This window comes from Vigna unguiculata, chromosome 5, assembly GCF_037176805.1.
Source record: "Vigna unguiculata cultivar grain cowpea cultivar isolate G323 ecotype 2 chromosome 5, ASM3717680v1, whole genome shotgun sequence".
NCBI lineage: Eukaryota > Viridiplantae > Streptophyta > Magnoliopsida > Fabales > Fabaceae > Vigna > Vigna unguiculata.
The window spans coordinates 49,232,616-49,252,677 of NC_140796.1; the positions used below are offsets into that span (position 1 = coordinate 49,232,616).

Consider the following 20,062-nt stretch of genomic DNA (forward strand, 5'->3'; position numbering starts at 1 on the left):
TAAACATTTGGTAAAAATGAGATTATCCGCAATAAACACTATAAAAATGAAGACGAAAAAGATATTTAAGCCAAAATAAAAATAATAATAAAAACAAAAATACATTTTACTTTATAATTATTTTTACATTTTTAAATTTAAAAATTTATTTCTTTTATTTCCTTAAAACAAAGCATAAATTTTATTCACCACGTATCTTAAAAAATTAGGTAGTTTCTATGTCTGTGTTAACACGTTTAGGTAATTACGTACAGTGATTTGAGTTTGTTAGTGAGGGCCTGCACAAGGATGGATTGAATTCTAGAAGGTTTGACACCAAGCATAGGCACGTGTGTCACACGTATAGAGATACAAATTCTACATTTACATTTTCTTTTTCTTTTTCACTGCCAATAGTTCATAGGACAAAAAATTTTATACAAAAAAAAATCATAAGATTAATATATTATCAAAACGATAACTTATTTGAAATCCAAATCGAATATTAACTTATTTGAAATCCAAATCGAATATTAGTAAAGTTCGGTCAGACTTTGGTCAAGTTGAGTGATGCAAAGATTAGGTATATTTAAATCAATCCAAAGTTGTTATAGGGTTGGATTGGATAAAGTCAAATACATTAGGCTAGGTAACGCCTAAGTTAAATTAAGTCGAGTTAAATTTATATTTTATTGATTTGAGTTATTTTGTTAGTGTGGTGGTAATATATTAAGGATGTGTCACGTGCTAGCTCTTTATTTTTTTTTTTGAATTTTTTGATTTTCTTTTTAAATTATTCATGTCACATGTTAAGTAAGGTGACACATGTCAAGTCATTGTTTGAATATCAATTTGGTCCACATATTTGTTATTTTGATTATATTTTAGTCCATTTATTTTAAAATTTTAAATATATTTATTTTAACTTTTTACAAAATTTGTTTTAAAATTTTATATTTAAATTTATAAAATTTTTATTTTTAAACCAACTATAACATTTGTATATAAATTATTTAAACCAATTTTGTAACAAGTTAAAATAAATATTTTAAAACAAAATATAAGTAAAGTTTAATGTAAAATAAAAATTTAAATAAACTAATTATTATTAAAATGTTTAATAAAAATATCATTATAAAATTTATATAAAAATCAAATTTGGTCTGAATTTAGAGAGGATGAAATTGAAAATTAAAAAATAATGGACTGAAATATAATCAAAATAACAAATATATAGACCAAATTGAGATTCAGACAATGACTTGACATGTGTCACCTTATTGACTTGACACATGACAAATATTGACGTGACATGTGACATAAATAATTTAAAAAAATTAAGAAAATTTAAAAAAAAAATTCAAAAAAATTCAAAAAAAATTCAAAAAATAAAATAAAATTAGGAGCTGACACATGGTGCATCCTTAACACCATTATCATCATACTAATGGAATGAACCTAATTATTACGCATTTTCAAAAATATGGACTTATTGAAACTAAAAAAAATCTTAAAACCTATTTGAAATTTTTGAAAAAAACGTGAACCAATAAAATAATTTAACCTATTAAAAATACATCAATATGCGATCTATCAACAACATATATCTTTTCGTTTTTTTTTTCATAACTATTAACTATTTTAGTTAATAATTTGACAATTTAATTTATTTATAAATACTAGAGTCAACTCAATTCTGATAAATGACCCCGCTCATTTTGAGCGCCTAAAGAGTACCTATTCTATTGATGATTTTAAATTGCCATAAAAACTTGTACCACGAAGTAACAAATGGACAGAAGGTGGACACATGACCATGTTCCCAACCATCTATGTAACATCATTAATTACTTTTATGAGGCCAACCCATGAAATTACAAACCCTGCCTTTTTTACCAAAACATCTCAATAATCCACTTTCAATTCAAATTTCAATATCTACATAAAAGTAAAAATAAAAGAACATTTTAAAAACACACTTTAAAAATTACCCCTACATATTTTAATAGTCTTTTAATAAGGAATCAAATATACTATTTTCATAAATGGCAAGATGGCTCAATCCAACTGTTTCGATTCATATACTATTGATTATGTTAAAACCAGATTAGGCTTATAAAATACACATACCGAAAATTTTAACAGTTAAAGGTTGACTTGATTAGGCTTATAAAATACACATTCCGAAAATTTAAAAAAAAAAGTTGACTTGATAACTGATACGTTTAGTTTTTTTTAAGGTTAAATTTATTTTTAGTCCTTTAATTTTTATTGAAAATAAAAATCAGTTTTTTAAAAAATTTAAATTAATTTAGTCACTCAATTCTTTAAATACGTGCACTTAGTTTTTTAAACTAAATTTTTGTAAGTTTAGTTGACGTTTTGATGTAAACTGACAAATGTATGTGAAACGTCAAATAAATTTAATAAAATTTAGTTGGTTAAAAGAACTAGATCTATGCACTTCTAAAAATAATGAACTAAATTTGTTCAAAATATCTAAAAACATAATTTCAATTTTTATTAAAAATTGATTGACAAAAACATATTTAATTTTTTATTTAATTTTAGTTGTATTTTCTAAAAAAATTTCGATTATAATTATGACGAATATATTAAAAGTATGCCGTGAATAAATTTTAAGTTTTAATTAATTAATTAATATTTTTAATTAGAAAAAAATGAAAATAATTATTTACATTTATTTGTTAAAATATTAAATCATAATTAATAATTAAAACTTAATCTACAATTCTTAATAATTTAAATTATAATATTATTATTTATTTATCTCATTAAAAAAGTAATATTATACAATAATAATTTTTAAATTATTTTTTATTTTAGTTTTCATTTAAAAAAAGGACACCCTTTGATCTCTAATCTGCAAACGAACCGAATCAAATAGATCGACGGATTCAAAATTGTAATAGAACCCACTAAACTAGACTTACAGATCGGCCTCCTGGAACATATATGTCGCCATTGTTATGTCTCTACTTGTCTGGTTCATTAACAAAACCAACTAAATAAAATTAAGAAAAATGATATGTTAACAATTGTTTTTGAACGATTTATCTTACTACCTGATATAGCAATGATTTTTTCTTTTTCAAATTTTTTTTTCAAATTTTTACGTTGGATACTTGAGTGCGAGATAGAAAAAGGAAGGTTGTTGGAATTACAGAAGTGAGAGAAGCAAGTAGAGAGAGAGCGAAGTGGAAGTGGTGAGAGAAGTGAAGAGCAGTTTGTGGTTTCTCCATCCCTAGGTTTGATTTTCCCCCTTTCCTCTAAGTTTTTTCTTCCTCCATCTCCGCAGTCGATTGTTCGTCACCCCTATAATTTTCTTCTTCTTCCATGGCCGTAGTTTTCTTCTTCCTTCATTCTGCAAGTTTCTTGTTCGTTTGTTTTGGAAGATATTTTCAGACTGGGTTCGTCATCTCCCTTTTGGTGGAGTAGAAAAAGTTCTGGGTTTACCCACTACAACAAATTTGTTGTATTCCTTGATGTTTGTGCAAATGAGACATTTTTATTTCTGTTTTTGGTTAATATATGATAAAGTTTGGATTTTTTTTAAAACAATGTTGTTCAAGACTGGATTGGTGAAACATGATTAGTGTTTTTCATTCTGCTATGGTCTACATTGGTGAAGAGGCACGAACCATACATGTTAAATTTTCAAAATTTAAATGCTACTACCTTTATGTGGGTGAGGAAAAACAATGTAATGCAGAAAAAAGTACAGGTTCGCACTTACGATAACACAATTTTGCACTTAAACTGGAAGTTTTTCATATCCAATAAATTATAAACAATCTCCAAAATTTATAAACATTATTCTTTATCAATTGGTGTGAGTTAACTTTATTAATGAAGTGTATAATTTACTCATGTCACCAAACAAAATACTTATCATTCAAGCCAACAAGTGGAAACATTTTATGCCCATAAATTTAATATAGATTATTAAAAGTTTCTAATTTATGTGCGAAGCAGGGGTTTCATAAGTGCAAACCTGAATTTTTCTACATATTAGCCATTACGTTTTTAGAATTTAACATGACTGCATCATGGTTGAAGTTGTTTGGAATAAGGTGTACCCATTTAAAGAAATGGTTTTGTCAGTCGTTATCCCACGTGTAAGTGCAAAGCAATAAGTTGGGTTCTGCTAACCTACGCTGAATGATTTAAACAACACCTTTTCCCTGGTTGAGTTTGATTATAAGTATCCTTCTGGACAGACCCCTTGGTGTCATCAATAATTTATAAAGTTTGTTAATTAAGTGATGTTAGAGGAAGTTTTAACAATAAATTTTGCAGATTTTTTTTAAACTTATTGAATATGGAAAACTTTAATTTTATGTGCAAACCTGTGTTACTGTAAGTGCGAAACTGAATTTTTCTGCATTACATTGTTTTCGCTCACCCACATAAAAGTAGTGGCCCTTATGTTTTGAGAATTTAACATGTTTGGTTCGTGGATGAGGTGGGTTGGTATAACATGAACCCATTTCAATAGGTGGTGGTGTGACAAGTGATCCAGAATTTAAGTGCCAACCCAAGAGTCCCCTTCTGCTAACCTGCGTTATATGATTTGAACAAAATGTTTCCACTTGTTGGCTTGGATGATAAGTATCTCGTCTGGTAGCGTGAGTAAATTATACACTTCATTAATAAAGTTAACTCACACCAATTGATAAGGAATAATGTTTATAAATTTTGGAGATTGTTTATAATTTATTGGATATGAAAAACTTCCAGTTTAAGTGCAAAGTTGTGTTATTGTAAGTGTGAACCTGTACTTTTCTGCATTACATTGTTTTCCCTCACCCACATAAAGGTAGTAGCACTTAAATTTTGAGAATTTAACATGTTTGGTTCGTGCCTCTTCACCAACGTAGACCACAGTAGAACGAGAAACACCAATCCTACTTCACCAATCCGATCTTGAACAACACTGTTTTAAAAAAAAAAAAAATCCAAACTTTATCATATATTAACCAAAAACAAAAATAAAAATGCCTCATTTCCACAAACATCAACGAATACAAAAAATTTTTGTAGTGAGTAAACCCAAAAGTTTTTCTGCTTCACCAAAAGGGAAATGACGAACCTAGTTCGAAAATATCTTCCAAAACGAACGAACAAGAAACTTGCAAAATGAAGGAAGAAGAAAACTACGGCCATGGAGGAAGGAGAAAATTACAGGGGTGACGAACAATAGACTGTGGAGATGGAGGAAGAAAAAACTTGGGGAAAAGAGAGAAAACCAAACCTAAGGATGGAGAAACCACAAACTGCTATCCACTTCTCTCACCACTTCCACTCCCCTCTCTGTCCTTGCTTCTCTCACTTTTGTAATTCCAGCAAACCTTTCTTTCTCTCTTGCACTCAAGCATCCAACGTGAAAATGTGAACAAAAAATTTCAAAAATAAAAAAATACTGTCATGTCAGGTTGTGAGATAAATTGTTAAAAAATAATTATTAACATATCATTTTCCTAAAATTAAATGAGTTTTCTTAACAACATTAATTTTGGAGAAAAATAAAAAGTGATTATTTAAAAATAACAAATTATTCTACAACAAAGATAACGATATTTTAAAACATTTTAATTAGATTTAAATCATCACATTATATCCAATCATTAAATCATCGTAAGTAATTAAAATAAATAATTAAAAAGTAATCAAAATGATAGATTAAAAATAAATAAAAAATAAAAAAAATAAAATATTATTATCCGTAGTTGATTTATTATTCACTTTGTTTCTCTCTTACAAGAAAAGATGCACTAACTTGATCAAGTTTGTTCAACTATTAAAACATTTTAATTACATTTAAATCATCACATTATATCAAATCATTAAATCATTGTAAGTAATTAGAATAAATAATTAAAAAGTAATCAAAATGATAGATTAAAAATAAATAAAAAATAGAAAATAAAAATATTATTATCCGTAGTTGACTTACTATTCCCTTTGTTTCTCTCTTACAAGAAAAGATGCAGTAACTTGATCAAGTTTGTTCAACTATTTTAGTTTCTTCTTTATACACAGAATGTAACTTACCCTTTCTTACTCACATTATATTTCCTTTCACTCGTTCAACCTACCTTATCATCAAGCAACTGCGTGTTCAAGACGTCTGAAATAGGGTCTGTCACAATATAAAGCCACATTCACCCCATTTCGGCCATTGAGTCATCCATTGATTTCCTGAACATGGCGAATGAAAAAAGTCTCCCTCTTTATGATAAAACTTGGGTGAAGCACACGTTTTCAAGAACAATGGATTCCTTCATTCTGTTCCTCCTTCTCCTGCTTCTTGGTTATCGTATTTTCCGGCATGACAGCAACACCTTCCTTTTCTTCGTTACCGTCACATGCGAATCATGGTTCACTTTCACTTGGATTCTCGTCATCAACACCAAATGGTCTCCTGCACACACCACAACCTACATAGACAGTCTCTTGCTTCGGTAGTAATGTCATAATAATGATGATGTTTGTCTATAGTTAATACTGTTTGGTCAAGTTGTACTACATATGACCCTGCTTGTTTGTTTTATTACATATATAATAGATGTGTGTTTCCGACAGGGTACCTGAGGCTGAGCTTCCAGCAGTTGACCTATTTGTGACAACTGCAGACCCTGTGCTTGAGCCACCTATCATCACAATCAACACTGTGTTGTCTCTGTTGGCACTTGATTATCCTACCAACAAGTTAGCTTGCTATGTTTCTGATGATGGATGCTCCCCTCTTAACTTCTATGCCCTTCTCCAAGCTTCTAACTTTGCTAAGCTTTGGGTACCCTTTTGTAAGAAGTGCAACATTCAACTCAGAGTGCCCTTCAGATACTTCTCCAACAACACCAACCCTGCAAACAATGAAGATTCACCACAATTTATTCAAGACTGGCGAAGACTCAAGGTAACATCATATACTTTCAACTTGGGTTTTTTTTGTATGTATCTCTAGGGTAAATTTGCTCATATATTACGGAAACTTACAAATCAGGAATGAAGTCGTATGCAGTTATGATAAGTTCGGTTAATAGTTTGCACTGAATTAGTACAAAATGTTAACAACGAAGTATTCATAACTATTTCTGACGAATTAACTTTTCTAAATAAATAATGATACCATGTATTTTTTGTTCAGACTTTTGTCTTTCATTTTCTGACATGATGATTTAATATCATTGATTAATTTCTGACATGATGATTTAATGTGTATGATTGATTAATGTAAATAAAATATAAGAGTAAAAGAAATAGAAATTAAAAAATAATTTTCTTTTCTAAATATTCATGAAATAAATCGTTTGGAGTTTTTACCATTTTAATTTTAAAGTATTCATCGGTTGACAGAACAACTTGTTTCGTGACCTTTTGGCTTGTCAATTTTCGTAATATTTAAATAAATTTGTTATATAGAAAATCTTCATCTTGATTTTGTTAACGACCACAAAAATTCTGAAATCAAACCTGGTAATCTCTCACTTTTCATCTTATTAAAGTTGTTGTGTATAGTAAATTTAAGACTTCTATAGAAACTTGTTAACAAGCAGACATGCCATGGATTTTGCTTACAATTTTTAGTTCAAAATTAATTGTAATAAATATTTATTTATGCTAACAGCCAATTAAAAGTTTTTCTTTATGGTATTTTATTTAAAAATAATAACATAAAAAAAAACTAGATACAAAGTTTTTATTATGGAAAACTTTCTTGATGAAAGAATAAAATTATGAGTTGTATATTAAAAGAAATTCATCTACACAATCATAAAAATAATATAAAGAATATCTAACAAGTGCATAAACAAGAATGCACTAATTACTCAAAGTAAACCAATAAATAAAATTATAAAAAAAAAGATATGCATAATTTAAACTAGCATCATTATTGTGAGTAATTTTTCTGTCTAGAGATTTCAAATTAACATCCAAAACTTAAAAAAAAAATATTCATAAACTTGTTGTCCAAATAATATTCGAATCCAACAGTAAAAGAGTTATTGGGATTAAGTTTTTTTGGGTTATTGCTGTGTTGTTATTGTTTTTTTATTATTAATTTGATATGACACTTATTTATTAGTTTCTTAATTATTTATTTTTATTTTAATAAAATATTTATTTATTTTATTAAGAAATGATAACTATTTTAAATTCTAATTTCTTCACAAATATACTTGAATTTATTATTTTTAAGTTAGATTACAGAAATTTAAAATAAATTAAAAAGTATAAACTTATAATATTATAAATGTTATGAATTAATGGTCGTCCATTGATTTATACAATTACTCATATGATTGATAATCATATTATTCATTACTCTTTATGATGTAATATTTTGTATTTACTATTTGATTTTATATCCTTTCTGGGTTACCATATTGTACCTATAAATAGGACTCGTCCTATCAGTAATGAGACACACATAAAAACAGAAGTTGCTCCCTACTCTCTCATTCTCTATTCTTCCTCTCCTTTGTCTCTCTTATTACCTTTATTTTATAACACGTTATCAGCACGAGGGTTATCCAACTGAGCGTGAAGGCATATTTTTTTTTTCTCCCTAAGAACAACGCTCTATATTCCTTAACCGAGGTTCTTTCTAATCTTTTTCTCATTCACAAACTTTATCTCATTTTCTTTTTTTTGTGTAATGATAATTGTTTGATTTATTTTTCTCTGTCATATTATTATTATTATTATTATTTGATTTTAATAATTTCATACATGAAATTTGATTATATTAATATTTTATGTGCTAGTTTTAAACACGCGAAACGTTGCAAAATTCTCTGTCATAATATTTTTATTATGACGATGATTATTATTAATATTATTATTTTGATGATGATGATTATTATTAATATTATTATTTTATGTGTTAGTTTTAAACACGCGAAACGTTGCAAAATTTGGATTTGTGACCCTTGATATTGTAAGGAAGAATTCCTTATATTGGATTTTAAATGTTGAAATATATTTAGATGCAATGGATATTGGGATACCATTAAATAAAGAAATAAAGCAACTAATTTGCTCATAACAAAAATATTGTGAAAAGAGACTTCACAAATATTGTGAATTTATTTCATGCCTATGCATGGCTGGCTGGACAAAGCAATAAAGCTTTTGATGAAAAATCATGAGATCCGCCTAATCTGCTCCATTCCCAGAAGTGAATGGAGCAATCAATATTATGAATTGATTTCATGCCTTCTTGTGGCTGAACAAAATAATGAGCTCTTGATGAAAAATCATGAGGCCCGACCAACTGGTTCTGCTCCATTCCCAGAAGTGAATGCAGCAACATCTGATCCATATAATCATGGACGAGGTCAAGACCATAATAATAATCGTGGTCGTAATTTTGGCCGTGGTCGTAGCCATGGTCGTGGTCGTGGTCGTGCTATTAATCATGGTCGTGGACATGGTTATAAAGGAAATTTTCAAAGAGAAACTTCATCAACAGAAGTGGAACAAGAATGCGAAAAAGGAAAAAGAAAGGGGTGAAAATAATGGCAAAAAGGCTGAAAATATATGTTACCGTTGTGGTAGTAAAGGTCATTGGACCCGTGCCTGTTATACACCAAAGCATCTTGTTGAACTCTACCAAGAATCACTTAAAAAGAAGAATGTAGAAACACACTTTGCTTATGAAGATGGTGATTCTGATTATGGTCATATGGATACTACTCATCTTGATATTGGTGATTTCTTTTCTAAACCCGATGGAAGCATTGATCACCTTATTGGTGATGGGAGTGTTAGAAAATAGTTTTATTTTATGATTAATTTTTAAGACAATGTTTTATATTTAATTCATGTTGCTTTTATATGTACAAGTTTTTATGTTTTTATGAATAAAATCCTCTATTTTATTTTTTTTTTTTCTTTCTCTCCTCTTACAAAGTAATCTCTAATATTGATATTTATGTTTATATGAAGAATGAATATTGGCATTAACACCAATGATGAGGATCTGTGCCTTGCTGATAGTGCAACAACTCATACAATTCTCAAGAGTAATAAATTTTTCTCTACTTTGGTAATGCGAGAAGTCAATGTTAGTACTATTTCTGGTACTACAAATATAATTGAAGGCTCTGGAAGAGCTACAGTACTTCTGCCAAGAGGTACAAGATTGCATATTAAAAATGCATTTTATTCTCCTAAGTCCAATAGAAACTTATTAAGTTTCAAGGATATTCGTCTAAATGGATATCATATTGAGACAAATAATGAAGGAGATGTTGAATATCTTTATATCACTCAAATTGAGTCAAATAAAAAATGTGTATTGGAGAAATTATCAGCCTTCTCTTATGGCTTGTACTACACATATATTAATGCGATTGAGACGCATGTTATTGTAAGCCAGAAGCTTACAAATAAGAATGAATTTCTTGTTTGGCATGATCGGTTGGGTCATCCTGGATATATCATGATGCGAAAAATAGCTGAAAACTCATGTGGACATCCACTTAAAAGTCAAAAGCTTCTTCAGTCCAATGATTTCTCATGTACTGCATGTTCGCAGGGAAAATTGATAATAAGACCATCACCAGAAAAAATTAGAAATGAGTCAATCTCATTTTTAGAACGAATACAAGGTGATATTTGTGGTCCAATACACCCACCATGTGGATCATTTAGATATTTCATGGTATTAATTGATGCGTCCACTAGATGGTCACATATTTGTTTACTATCAACTCGAAATCAAGCATTTGCTAAGTTATTAGCACAATTGATCAAGTTAAGAGCCCACTTCCCAGATTATCCAATTAAGAAAATTCGTCTTGATAATGCTGGTGAATTTACATCTCATGCTTTTAATGAGTATTGTATGTCAATTGGAATTGAAGTTGAACATCCAGTAGCACATGTTCATACTCAAAATGGACTTGCAGAATCATTGATAAAACGTCTAAAATTGATTGCACGACCTTTACTTATGAAAGCTAATCTTCCAATGACTACTTGGGGATATGCAATTCTGCATGCTGCAGTATTGATTCGCATCAGACCAACAAGTTATCACAAATACTCTCCTTTACAGTTGGTTTTTGGTCAACAACCAAATATTTCTCATTTAAGAATTTTTGGGTGTGCTGTATATGTCCCAATTTCCCCACCAAAAAGGACTATGATGGGTCCTCAAAGACGTTTGGGAATATATGTTGGATATGATTCTCCATCGATAATAAAATATCTTGAACCATCAACAGGTGACTTATTTACAGCTCGATTTGTTGATAGTCATTTTGATGAATCAATTTTTCCAACGTTAGGGGGAGAAAGAAAGAAACTGGAAAAAGATATTGGTTGGAATGAATTATCATTATCTCATCTTGATCCTCGTACAAAAGAGTGTGAACTAGAAGTTCAACGGATAATTCATTTACAAAAATTGGCCAACCAATTACCAGATGCTTTTACTGACACAAAAAGGGTAACTAAGTCGCATATACCCGCTGCTAATACTCCAATCAGAATTGATATTCCTGTTGGACAATCTAATATAGCAAATGAATCTCAAACACGCCTAAAGCGTGGTAGGCCTTTGGGTTCCAAAGATAAAAATCCTTGTGTGAGAAAAAGGGAAAAAAGGCAAGATGGCCTAATCGAGGGGGTAAAAGTCCCAAAAGATTCTTTTGACATAATCAATGATTCGGTTCCAGAAGAACCTCAGGTACCTGAAATTGTTGAAAATGATGAGATCTCAATAAATTATGTCATGAATCATAAAATATGGAATCGAAATAAAGTCAATATTGACGAGGTTTTTGCATATAATGTAGCAAAGGATGTCATAAGTGACAATGATGATCAAGAACCAATGACAATTGAAGATTGTCGGCAAAGAAATGATTGGCCAAAATGGAAAGATGCAATCCAAGCAGAATTAGATTCGCTTGCTAAACGAAAGGTTTTTGGACCTGTAGTTCGCACACCTGAGGGTATAAAACCTATTGGGTACAGATGGGTTTTTGTACAAAAACGAAATGAGAATGGTGAAATTGTTAGATACAAAGCACGGTTAGTTGCTCAAGGTTTTTCACAAAGACCTGGTATTGATTTTGAGGAGACATATTCTCCAGTATTGGATGCAACAACATTTAGATATTTAATTAGCCTTGTTGCACAAGAAGGTTTGAATTTGCACCTCATGGATGTTGTTACAGCCTATTTGTATGGCTCTTTGGAAAATGATATTTATATGAAACTCCCTGAAGGATTTAATGTGCCCAACAAAGCAAATTCTAAAAAGGATTATTCAATAAAATTGAATAAGTCCCTTTATGGATTGAAACAATCAGGACGTATGTGGTATAACCGTCTAAGTGAGTACTTATTAAAGGAAGGGTATAAAAATGACCCTATTTGTCCTTGTATTTATATGAAAAGATCCGAGAATGAATTTGCCATAATTGCTGTTTATGTAGATGACATAAACATAGTTGGAACTCCTAATGAGCTCACAAAGGCAATTGATTGTTTAAAGAAAGAATTTGAGATGAAGGATCTTGGAAGGACAAAGTTTTGTTTGGGATTACAAATTGAGTATTTAAACAAAGGTGTTCTTGTACATCAAGAAACTTATATAACGAAAGTGCTTAAAAAGTTCTATATGGACAAATCACATTCACTATGCACTCCAATGGTGGTGAGGTCATTAGATGTTGATAAAGACCCTTTTAGACCTCAAGAAAAAGATGAAGAACTACTTGGTCCTGAAGTACCATATCTTAGTGCTATAGGAGCACTAATGTATCTTGCTAATTATACTCGACCCGATATAGCATTTGCTGTAAATTTGTTAGCAAGATATAGTTCTTCACCTACAAGAAGACATTGGAATGGAGTAAAACAAATACTCCGTTACCTTAAAGGCACTATGAATATGGGCTTGTTTTACCCAAATGATTCAAAATTAGATCTAATGGGTTATGCAGATGCAGGTTATTTATCAGATCCTCATAATGGTCGATCACAAACAGGATATTTGTTCACATGTGGTGGCACAGCGATTTCATGGCGATCTGTGAAACAAACAATAACAGCAACATCGTCAAATCATGCAGAAATTTTAGCATTACATGAGGCAAGTCGTGAATGTGTTTGGTTAAGGTCTATAATTCAACATGTGCGACAAACTTGTGGTTTATCCTTGGGAAAAATGAAACCAACAACGATATATGAAGACAATAGTGCATGCATTGCTCAATTGAAAGAAGGATATATTAAAGGAGACAGAACAAAACATATTCTTCCAAAATTCTTTTTCACTCATGATCTTCAAAGAAATGGTGATGTAGAGATCCAAAAGATTCGCTCATGTGAAAATCTAGCAGATTTATTTACAAAGTCTTTGCCAAGGAGAACTTTTGAGCAATTGGTTCATAGGATTGGACTCCGCCATCTTAATGATGTAAGTTTACATGAGGGGGAGAAATTAGAAGATGCAAAGAACAATATTATATAGAATGATGTACTCTTTTTCCTTCACTAGGTTTTTATCCCAAAGGGTTTTTCCTAGTAAGGTTTTAACGAGGCACATTCTTTTATCAATGGACACCCAAGGGGGAGTGTTATGAATTAATGGTCGTCCATTGATTTATACAATTACTCATATGATTGATAATCATATTATTCATTACTCTTTATGATGTAATATTTTGTATTTACTATTTGATTTTATATCCTTTCTGGGTTACCATATTGTACCTATAAATAGGACTCGTCCTATCAGTAATGAGACACACATAAAAACAGAAGTTGCTCCCTACTCTCTCATTCTCTATTCTTCCTCTCCTTTGTCTCTCTTATTACCTTTATTTTATAACAATAAAATATTTAATTATCTGATATTAATTAATATATTCAAAACTTCATCTAACCTTATATCTGTTTGTCTTTTGTTTGCAGAATGAGTATGAGGACCTCTGCAGTAAAATTATGAATGCAGCAAATGAATCCATTCCACTTATAGGAGAATTTGCTATCTTCTCTGATACACAGCTTAAAAACCATCCAACCGTAATTAAGGTACATCATAAATTATTGCACTTAACAACATAAATATATGTACTTCTCTTTTCCTACTCTGTCAATTCGTTTTCCTTATATTTAAAAAAAAATTAAATTTACTGAAATTATTATATTTCAATAAAATATTAATATTTATTTTAATTTCGCTTAAATTATTTTTTTTCTTACGCAATATAATATATTCACTGAAAAATAAAACTATTATAACAAAACTGTTTTAACATATTACAACAATATACAGCTAAATACGTGTTAAAAGTACTTTCTAAGCTATAGTGGTGCAATAGATAATGGATTGGCCGTCTGAAATATTGCAAATCTCGTTATTTTAATTTTTATAACTAAAAAATGTGATGATAACTGAGTTTTCGTTTACACTCAATGTTAAAAGTATTGAAAATTCAATCTGATCTCATGATTCATGAATATCATACATTGGCTATGATAGATATTTGACCGATATATTTATTTTAAAAATAGTAGAATATAATATATAATATGTATACTAAAAAATATATAATAATTCTTAAAAATGTAGTAAATATATTATTGTTATTGTGTGAATCTAAATTAAAATTATATATATTAAAATTGTTAACATAAAAAATTATAAATTATTATCATCATACAAGTAATACTATTTTATAAATTAGATACTTTATTGATAATTATCGATAAATTATTCTAAAGTATCGAATACAGATGTGTTACGGATACCTGACCCAAATTGAAGTATTGATTAGGAATGTCAACAAAGCGGGTAGGGTATGGGTAGTAACTCTCTCGTATCCTGCCCGTTGTATAAATATTTGTCTCGTACCCGTATCCATATCCGTACGGGTATTCGTTATGCGGGTACCTGCATATTTTTTTTTTAAATCCACATATATCTACGGGTACCTGCGGGTATTTACAAAAGAAATTTTTCATATTTAACAACATATTTTAATTATAAATTCAACTAAAAATACAATGCATAATATTCATAAATTTCAAATAAAGTGCTAATAACATATTTAAATAGCATTTAATGACGATTTACAAAGATTTAGAGATTTTTTAATACCAATTGATAAAAGAACTCATTCAAAATGAATGTTTAAAGTTTTAATCATATTTATTTATTTAATTTAAATTATGGTATAACAATACGAGTTTTCACGGATACGAATTTAAATTTATGATACCCGTACCCGTCCCATTAACATAGATATCCATTTTTAATATTCATTTACTAGCCTTACGAATTTTATCTACAAGATACAGATTTTTTTTACATTCATTAATGCTTCATATATCCGATATAAAAATAATAATTAAAAATCGATGTAACAAATGTTAAATTAATTAATATTTTTTTAATTTGTTGGGTTTACTTTTTCTTCAACCAAAAAATTTGTATTTAATTTAAATAAAAATAAACTATTTATTTATTTAAATATAATCGTCTTTTTAAAAATTAAGTAATTAATAGAAATATATGCTAGGAATTTAAGACGAGTTGGAAATTTTATATCGGTAAAAATGTGTAAAATTATTAATATTTAGCTAGAAAGATAAAAAAATTTATTATATTAAGTTTTTAAATTGAAAGTGATATTTGAATCTCTTACATGAGTTTATCTATGATCCTCTGATATCAAATATTTCCAAATTCTCCTCTCGAAAAAAAAAAATCTTAATAATATTAGAGTTAATGATTTATTTTGATCACAGTTGATTATATATAAATAAATAAAAATTATAAAATTATTGGCTTATAATTTTGAATCGAAATACATCGTAATTTCTTATATTATATGAATTTGTTCACCACTTATTATTATTGATTTTTCTCTTAAAAAAAACTAAAGATATGATTTGTATCTTTATTACTATTTTATTTATACTAAATTTATAGTTCTAAAAAATTTAATATTAATTTTATGTTCTACCTTTTAGTTATAATATTATATAATTTATTTGTAAATATAATAATTATTATAAAGTAAACTCAAATTTTATGCGTTTATTCCACCATTTTTATTATTAAATGTTTAATAATTCTTTTACAAATATTTATTTTAATATTTTTAAAAGCTTAACAATTGTACATTAGTAAAAAGAAATCATAAAAGCTCATCTAAATCGAACTATAAAATATTAATTTGAACTTGACATTAAATTAGAATAAAATTAAACTCAAAGATATTTGATTTTTATATTTTGTTTCGATGATATCATATCGGTAAAGGTTTGCTTCACTTCTTGATATAGCTTCCATTTTTCTTTTTTCTCATTACAATATTTTAAAACTATTTAAAAAAGACATATCATGTTAAAAAGGAAAGTTGTCAAAATTTAATACTCAAAGTATCATCGTCTTCCAAAGAAATATTTTTGCACTGTTGTCATATAACATGCAAAAACAAATATTTTTGCACATGTTATTAGGTAATATGCGAAAACAAAGGTCTTTCGGACGAGTTGCCACACTTAGTGTACGTATCTAGAGAAAAGAAGCAGGAACATCCACATCATCATAAAGCTGGTGCCATGAATGTGTTGGTCAGTTTCTTTTCTTCTTAATTAAGAACATATTATTCTGTTACTACTATAGTAACGTGTATCATTATTTTGTATTCAGAATTCTTACACATTTTTTGTATCATGAACAGACAAGAGTTTCTGGAGTGATGACAAATGCTCCTTTTATCCTGAACGTAGACTGTGAAGTGTATGTTCATAATCCAAAGATTGTTCTACACGCTCTCTGCATTTTGCTAGATTCAAAGGGAGAGAAAGAAGTTGCATTTGCACAATGTATACAGCAATACGACGATGGCTTGAAGGATGACCCTTTTGGAAATCAACTTGTGGCAGCGTTTCTGGTGAGTCAAGTTTCACAAAAGCGTTATTATGAACCGCCCAAGAACCACAAGTAACAAGGTTGACTTAATGATAAAGTTGAAAAGGAGAATGAGAGAAATTTTAGGTTTAAGTTCTCATTAACATTTGAGAATTATAAGATTCACTTGTGAGTTTGAAAGGAAAATTAGAGAATGTAGATTCAACTTTACCATTAAAAAATACTAACAACTAAAATTTACTGATAAAAAAAAGTTAACACAACCTCCTTCTGTGTAATGCAGTACCTAGGTCGTGGGTTAGCAGGGATCCAAGGAATATTTTACGTAGGAACAAATTGCTTGCATAGAAGACAAGTAATTTATGGCCTTTCTCCTGATCATCACATTCGAAATGGAAAGAAGCATGATGATATCACTGATGGTACTTTGATTTCACTGTTATCGTTTATAACATTGTTATACTCATTCTGAGTTTCAAAAGGTCTAGATATTTTTGTCAACTGATAAGAAACTTCAATTTTGGAAATGATATTTATCTGATATACATGTTCCAATGTAAATGTGTGCGCAGGGAAACTCTCAGAAAAGGAAAGAATATTTGGAAGTTCAAAGAGGTTTGTGGAATCAGCTACTAATGCTTTGGAAGGGAAGACATTGGCTTCCAATAATAATATTTGGAAAAATGTTGAGGCAGCGAAAGAAGTTGGTAGTTGTGAATTTGAGTACGGCACTGCTTGGGGTAAACAGGTAAGAAAAAGAGAAAACAAGTATTCACCAAAACAAACACAAAAAATGTAATTAAAAGATAATTTGTTGTTGAACAAGTCAACTTTTTCTATGATTAGTGTTAATTTTGAGTAGTTGAAAAAAATGTTAATTAGGTGGGTTGGATGTATGGATCAACATCAGAAGATGCACTTCTAGGGCTGAAAATTCACGCAAAAGGTTGGAGATCTGAAACTTGTTCACCAGAGCTTATAGCGTTTATGGGTTGTTCACCTCAAGATGTGATAAGTGTAATGAGTCAACAAAAGAGATGGACCTCAGGGTTGCTTGATATTCTCCTAAGCAAAAACAATCCAATTTTTTTAACCCTGTTTGGTAACCTCCAATTCAGACAGTGCTTGGGCTATCTTTGGGTAATCACTTGGGGCTTACGACCTGTTCCTGAAATATGCTACACTCTTCTCCCTGCTTATTGCATCATCAACAACTCTACTTTCTTGCCCAAGGTATGAACTTAGATTACATGCACATTTCAAACTCATAGATAAAGTCATTTTTATTCATATTGACTAATTACACTTCAATTTTCATAAAATATAAATCTCTTCACAGTCAAAAATTTAGCTTGCATAATCCTCAGCACGTTCTTGTAATATAATTATTGATGTCAGATGTCTCGACTAAAAATATGATGAAATTAAAGTATATTAAGTTCAAATCTTACTTTACCTCGAGTTTACAGGATTAAGTTAAACATCAGGTCTATTTAGGATGATATTAAAGTTATTTCAAGTCTGTCTTAGTAAAATTTATTATTTATTGAACTTATCATGTCATTTAATTATATGTTTTAGATGTATATATCTTGAGGTGAGAAGTGTGTTGAAAATCTCATATCAATTGTAAATAAGATAAATTTAACATTATACAAATAAATGCAAATGTTATTTTAGTGATCCATTTTGAGAGATCGAGTTAGATTAAGGTATAATTCTTAAGAACATGCATGCATATATCCATGATTTAGAACCTTAACATTTAAACAATCTCTTATTCTTCCATCAACCTACTTTTATTGTTTACTTGGTGCTTTCTTAGAATGCTGTAAAAAGGTACAAGAGTTTTAAGATAGTTACACAAATTTCAAAATATTACTTCATATCCAATTATTTACTAAATGCACATTTTTCTCGCTGTTTCAATGGTCGGCAGGAACTTGGACAATGGATTCTTGTGACTATGTTTGTGATTTACCACATAACTACTCTTGTAGAGTACTTGAGAACAGGGTTGTCAATGCGAACATGGTGGAACAGTCAAAGAATGGCAAGGATAACCACCACGAATGCTTGGTTTTTTGGATTTTTGCACGTCCTGCTTAAGCTATTCAGAATATCAGATAATGTGTTTGAAATAACAAAAAAAGAGCAACCATCATCCAACGAGGGTGCTAACGAAAACAACGGTAGATTCACTTTCAACAAGTCTCCAATTTTTGTGCCTGGCACAACTATTTTGCTTATTCAACTCATAGCACTGGTCACCAAGTTGTTGGGATGGGAAACACCTGTTAGAAATGGTGATGGATCTGGCATAGGAGAAGTGTTTTGCTGTTCTATTTTGGTTGTGTGCTACTGGCCATTTTTCAAAGGTTTATTTGGCAAAGGAAAATATGGAATTCCCTTATCCACCGTATGCAAGTCAGTGCTCTTGACTTTCCTTTTCGTGTACTTTTGCAGAGCTTATTAAGGATGACTCGTGCCGGTTAATTTCATGACAAAATAAAAAATTAATCAATATTTCAGACTAAATCACATAAGAGAATATGAGAGTCAAATTCTAAGAATCAAAATACGATTTTTCTTGTTTTTAATGTATTTTGCTACTTCATATTCTTCTTATTGTATGGTTCAACTGTTAGAATACATTAATTGATACAGTAATCAAGTTAAGTTTTATTACAGTTTTTACTATAGATAGATATGTTTGTTTCCATTAATTATCTTATTATATTTCTTTTTATTTTATAATCGTAGTTAAGTTTTACCACAATGATTATTTTTGTTTGAACTAGCCACCAGCACAAATCATCAGTTTTAGTATGATGGTTGAAATTTTTTTCTAAGGAAAAACACTTGAGAGATTTAAACTAATGAGGAGTCATGAATAAAAATTAAGATGTATTCTTTAAAGGATTGGAAAATTAATTAATAGTCAAAAGTTTAAAAACTTTGTCATTTATCATGCACACATATTTATTGCCATCTTAATCATTATTTTTTAATAATTATCACATAATAAAATTTTCATTTTAGAGAAACTGAATTTATCATAAAAATATGTTTAATATTTTTCCTGCAATTTAAACACATGATATATAGTTCTCGCAATAAAAGAGAAGAAAACATGTGAACGTAATCCCTTTC

General features: G+C 29.3%; 1 protein-coding gene across 1 annotated transcript; it reads left to right on the forward strand.

Moving 5' to 3' along the window:
- The first annotated feature begins 6,077 nt into the window (after positions 1 to 6,077).
- On the forward strand, positions 6,078 to 19,577 carry LOC114185427 (cellulose synthase-like protein H1). Its single transcript, XM_028073141.2, has 9 exons — positions 6,078 to 6,464; positions 6,586 to 6,919; positions 13,939 to 14,058; positions 16,495 to 16,608; positions 16,719 to 16,931; positions 17,193 to 17,331; positions 17,482 to 17,657; positions 17,792 to 18,142; positions 18,849 to 19,577. Exons 1-9 carry the CDS (start codon positions 6,208 to 6,210, stop codon positions 19,383 to 19,385), a joined length of 2,241 nt encoding a protein of 746 aa, XP_027928942.1. The 5' UTR covers positions 6,078 to 6,207; the 3' UTR covers positions 19,386 to 19,577.
- Positions 19,578 to 20,062: the final 485 nt, after the last annotated feature.